Source organism: Nelusetta ayraudi, unplaced genomic scaffold (assembly GCF_046127955.1).
Source record: "Nelusetta ayraudi isolate G7.1 ecotype Tasmania unplaced genomic scaffold, CSIRO-AGI_Nayr_v1 ptg000080l, whole genome shotgun sequence".
Taxonomy (NCBI): Eukaryota; Metazoa; Chordata; class Actinopteri; order Tetraodontiformes; family Monacanthidae; genus Nelusetta; species Nelusetta ayraudi.
Genome location: NW_027466130.1, coordinates 231,091 through 236,780, shown reverse-complemented (window position 1 = coordinate 236,780; position 5,690 = coordinate 231,091). Strand labels below are relative to the sequence as shown.

Genomic DNA, 5,690 nt, shown 5'->3' with positions numbered 1-5,690 from the left:
GTGGTGGTGGTGGTGGGGGGGGGGGGGGGTTGAATGTGTTAATACACAGGAACACTGCATCAAACCAATGCACTGCTGTGAGTGAGGCTGAGCAGCTGAGAGGAGTGCGTCAGCAGTACATTCACGTTCCCACTGAAGGACAAAGGGTGGTGGTGATGGGGGGGGGGGGGGTGGCCGAGCGAGCGTCTTAGCCCGCCTGCAACACCCGTGAGGGGGGGTGGGGGGGGAGGAGAGAAAGATTGGATGAGAGGAGAGAAGAAAAAAAACAACAACAAGAGGAAGAGAAGACGTGGATTAGAAAACTGCTGCTGCTGCTGCTGCCGGGTCGCCCGCTCGAGTGTCGCCGCACCTCCTCTCTCTCTCTCTCTCTCTCTCTCTCTCTCTCTCTCTCTCTCTCTCTCTCTCTCTCTCTCTCGAGCGCGCGCGCGCGCGCCGCGGCTCTTCTCCCCCTTTTTTTGCGCACTCTATATCGTTTCTCCCGCTCTTGATCTGTCGCCGCCCCCCCCCCCCTCTCTTTTCTCACTATCTCTCCCTTTCCCGCTCTGCTCCGCTCTACTCGGGCTACTGCAGTAGTCCACCAGCCAGCCAGCCAGTCAGTCAGTCAGTCAGCCAGCCAGCCAGCCAGCCAGCCGCAAGTCTGACAGCCACACACATGGCTCAGCGCCACAACTCGCCGCCTCGGCCGCGACCAGAGGAAAACTAACAGATAACGCCGGGCGGCTGGAGGAGGAGAGGAGGAGGAGGAGGAGGAGGAGGAGGTGGTAGGGGGGAGGGGGCGAGTTGGGGAAGAGAGAGTGAGAGTGAGGGCGCGAGAGAGAGAGCGAGCGAGCGAGCCCCCCATCCAGCAGGAGGACCAGGGCCCCCCTGTGGTGGGTGGGTGGGTCGGTCGGGGGGAGAGAGAGAGAGAGAGAGAGAGAGAGAGAGACGGATGGTGAATGGAGAGAAGATTCCTCAATACCTTTCTCTGTTTTTGGACGCGGAGCTCCGGCTTCCACTCACATCCTCTCGCCGCCTGCCGCCCCCCCTCCCCCCACACACACACACATACACACACATACACACACATACACACACCCTCCCTCCCTCACTGCAGAAGAGGACAAGAGCTCTCTCTCTCTCTCTCTCTCTCTCTCTCTCCTGACAGCCCTTTCGCAAAGCTCCAGCGGCGCAGCGCATCTCCCCCCCCACCTCCCCACGCCGCTTCTCCGACACCCCCACCACCCCACCCAGCGCCACCATCTCTCCCACCGCCGCCGCCCCCCCCCCCCCCCCCGCCTCCCGCCCCCCTCGAGAGGAATAGACGGATTACTGCTAACTGTGCACACGGCAGCCCGCAGCTGCTCCGACCAGGGGGGCAGCCCAGCGTCGGGAGGAAGCGGCGGCAGCAGAGGAGCACGAGCGGGGAGAGAGAGAGAGAGAGAGAGAGAGAGAGAGAGAGAGAGAGAGAGAGAGAGAGCGAGCGAGCGAGCGCGAGAGAGAGGGAGAGACGAAGGGGTGAGACAGAGGGGTGAGACGTCCACGCCGGGTGTTCTGTTAGCTTTTCTTTTCTCTTATTTTTTCTTCCCCCCCACCACCACCACCACCTCCGTCTGACAGTCTCTGTCACAACGGGGCTAATCAGTGACCGACTAGCCCTTGGCAAAGTCACAGCGAGGGAGGTCTCGCCGCCGACCGAAAAAAAAAAGAAGAGAGAGAGAGAGAGAACGGAGAGAGAGAGAGAGAGAGAGAGAGAGAGATCTGCCAACATATGTGTCTGAAGCCGACTGGAGACGGGATTTCTGTTTGTTTCTTTTGCTCACTTCTTCTTCTTCTTCTTCTTTTTCTTCTTCTTCTTCTTCTTCTTCTTCTTCTTCTTCTTCTTGTTCCTCTTCTTCCCCCTCTCGTCCTCCTCTGACACGTTCCTCTGCGCTATGGATGGTCGCCGTGGAGTCGGCGCGGAGCCGCGTCCCGGTGTCTGCAGCCTGGCAGAGGGGCAGTTCGAAGGGGCAAGAAGGAAGGCGGGCGCCCGCCGAGCCTCCGCGGCTTCACCTCCTCTGCCCGCGAGCGCTTCTCATGTCGCTCGCAGCTTTTAACACCAGGAGCCATTTTGTACCCCCGGCTAATAGAGGGGCCACCTGACTTTTTTTTTTTTTTTCCTTCTTATTTCCTTTTTTTCCCCTCTCTCTCTCTCACTCTGAAGAAATCTTCAACGAGAGCGGGTCAATTTTCAAATCTTTCAATGGATGGGAAATGTAAATGACGACGACGCGCCGCCGTCGCTTTTTTCCGCGTTGGGAACGAGGCGAACACGCGAAGCACTTTGAAACTAATGAGGTACGTCGCTGACGCTGTTATTCAACCTTCTTCTTATATTGCTGCACTGCTTTTTTTCACCACCACCACCACCACCCCCCCTCCTCTGCGTTTATTCTCCTGCATTAATCTCTCTCACTCTCGTTCTCTGTCCCCCTTTTTTTTTTCCTCCCTTCACTCTCCCTCTGCCTCTCTTGCTCTCCCTCGTCAATTTCTTTCTTTCTTTCTTTCTTATTTCTTTTATTCCTTTTTTTTTCCTTTCTTTCTTTTTTTTGTCGCGCAGCGTCTCCCTGTGCTGCCGATGGAACTTGGGAGCCTCGAGTTGCTCCAGCCAGGCTAAAGTGGTCTGCCCTCTGGTGTGTGCCGTCTCCCCCCACCATGCAGAATAATGAGCCCTCCACACCATGAGTCCTCTGGGCCAGGTTAGTGTGCAGCCTACCTGGAACACAGCCCTGCTTGCCGTGCTCTCCCTCATGGTGCCTGCCCTCAGTATGTGCCAGTCCACAGGCCCCGCGATGGGCTCGGCCAACCCGCAGAACTGTCCGGGCGTCTGTTCCTGCACGAACCAGCTCAGCAAAGTGGTGTGCACCCGCCGCGGCCTGATCAGGGTGCCGCCGAACGTCCCGGCCAACACCAGGTACCTGAACCTGATGGAGAACAGCATAGAGACCATACAGGCGGACACCTTCCGGCACTTGCACCACCTGGAGGTGCTGCAGCTGGGCAGGAACGCCATCAGGCAGATCGAGGTGGGGGCCTTCAACGGCCTCACCAGCCTCAACACCCTGGAGCTGTTTGACAACCGGCTCACGGTCATACCCAGCGGGGCCTTTGAGTACCTGTCAAAGTTGAGGGAGCTGTGGCTGAGGAACAACCCCATCGAGAGCATCCCGTCGTACGCGTTCAACCGCGTGCCGTCTCTCATGAGGCTGGACCTGGGCGAGCTGAGGAAGCTGGAGTACATCTCCGACGGGGCGTTCGAGGGCCTTCAGAACCTCAAGTATCTCAACTTGGGGATGTGCAACCTACAGGAGTTTCCCAACCTGTCGCCGCTGGTGGGCCTGGAGGAGCTCGAGATATCCGAGAACGTGTTCCCGGAGCTGAAGCCGTGGGCCTTCCGCGGACTCAAGAACTTGCGCAAGCTGTGGATTATGAACTCGGCCATCTCCACCATCGAGAGGAACGCGTTCGATGACATCACGGCCCTGGTGGAACTCAACTTGGCCCACAACAACCTCTCGTCCCTCCCGCACAACCTCTTCACCCCGCTGCAGTACCTGGTGGAGCTGCACTTGCACCACAACCCCTGGCGGTGCGACTGCGACGTGGTGTGGCTCTCCTGGTGGCTCAGAGAGTACATTCCCACCAACTCCACCTGCTGCGGGCGCTGCCACACCCCAGTGCACATGAGGGGGCGCTACCTGGTGGAGGTGGACCAGACCACTTTCCAGTGCTCGGCGCCGTTCATACTCGACGCCCCCAGGGACCTGAACATCTCGGCGGCCCGGGTGGCGGAGCTCAAGTGCCGCACGGCGGCGATGAGCTCCGTCCGGTGGCTCCTGCCCAACGGGACGGTGTTGACCCACGGCTCGGCCCACCCGAGGATATCCGTACTCAACGACGGCACGCTCAACTTCTCCAACGTTCTGCCGTCGGACACGGGCGTCTACACCTGCATGGTGAGCAACATGGCGGGCAACTCCAACGCCTCGGCTTACCTGAACGTCAGCAACGCCGAGCTCAACACGTCCAACCTCTCCTACTTCACCACGGTGACGGTGGAGTTCCTGGAGCCCACGGTGGAGGAGACGCCCAAGCCCAAGCCCACCGTCCCGGCCTCGCCCTCTGTCTTTCAGCCCGTCTTCATCTCCACGCCCACCGTGCTGTTCCAGAACACGCAGACTCCGAGGCAGGTGTCGGTCTCGACCGCCAGGGCGACGAGCGGGCCGCCCGCCAGCCTGGACGAGGTGATGAAAACCACCAAGATCATCATCGGCTGCTTCGTCGCCGTCACCCTACTGGCGGCCGCCATGTTGATAGCCTTCTACAAGTTGCGCAAGCGGCACCAGCAGCGGAGCACCGTGGCAGCAGCCAGGACCATAGAGATTATACAGATGGAGGAAGAGGTACCGCCGGTTCCGCCGCCCACCTCGGGGTCCAGCGGCTCGGACGACACGCTGGGACTGCCCACCCTGGTGGAACACAACAGCAACACCTTTAAGCCTGGATACGTGTCCTCCTCCTCGTCGTCGTCCCGGCACGGAGGCTACGGAGCTCACTGGACCCAGAATAACTTTCTTCACCGCTCAGTGAGACAGCATCACAGCCATATCAGCACCATCGCTGATCCCTACGTCATCAAGACTTCTCACGGAAAGGAGAAGGTTCAAGAGACCCAAATCTGAGTGTCGCTCTCTGTGGATCTATCGCTGACTCTCCTCCTCCGACTTACTTCTCTGTACTCGTCACCAGTCCATGCAATAGAATGCACAAAGAACAAAATGGTAACTTTCTTTTGTACAGAAGTGCAAAACAGAGACAGTCTTTTTTTCCCCGTTTCTTGTACATGCCTATACATAAGTATATAAATATGAAAAAATACTAATATATATATATATATATATATACATATATATATATATACATATATATATATATATATATATATATATATATATATATATATATATATATATATATATACATAAAAGAAAGTTCCACCAAGCAGTGGTGAGACATGCAAACTATATTAGAAAAGAAAGTAATTTGAAACTATTTTGAATAACCGGTGACTTCTATTTAAAGTGGGGGTAAGAAGAGAGAACTGACTTGCTTTTGTGACCGATAAAAGAAGGTTGTACTGTCACATAGAAAAAAGAGGCATTTAGTTAGTTTTTTTTTTGTTTTGTTTTGTTTTTTGGGTCATCAAAAGGGAAAAAAAAAAAGACAAAAAATATATATATTAATACAGGTATCAATTTCTAAATACAGCCCCAAATGTACACTCTGATTTTTAATGTGCCAAATATAATATGCAATAAAGCTCTTTTTCCAGCGAAGAATCACAAGAAGAGACACAAGCAAAATTCTAGAGAGAGGTAGAGATATTTGTCCGAGGATAGCGGTGCAACGGCACGCCACATAGAATGTGCTGTTCAGTAGCTATCAGCCAAATGCTTTTGGACTGCGGTGAATTTCTGCGGCTACGGTTTAACCCTCCGTGCGCTGGAGCTTCAGCTGTGTTCCTTTCTAACAGTGCCAGTGCTTCTTAGCTGTAGCGTACTTAAACATGTTTATTTAGCGTGCACACGACCCCCCCCACCACCACCGCCACCGCCACCCCCCGCCACCCTCCCCCATCGGTTCCGCTGGCAAAGATGAAGTACAAACTAATAACA

The 5,690-nt window shown here is 55.4% G+C and overlaps 1 protein-coding gene across 1 annotated transcript; it reads left to right on the top strand.

Moving 5' to 3' along the window:
- Nucleotides 1–2,160: 2,160 nt before the first annotated feature.
- Nucleotides 2,161–4,917, top strand: lrrc4.2 (leucine rich repeat containing 4.2). The gene is made up of 2 exons (XM_076044445.1): nt 2,161–2,313; nt 2,576–4,917. The coding sequence occupies exon 2, from the start codon at nt 2,697–2,699 to the stop codon at nt 4,695–4,697; it is 2,001 nt and encodes a 666-aa protein (XP_075900560.1). The 5' UTR covers nt 2,161–2,313; nt 2,576–2,696; the 3' UTR covers nt 4,698–4,917.
- The last annotated feature ends 773 nt before the right edge of the window (nt 4,918–5,690 follow it).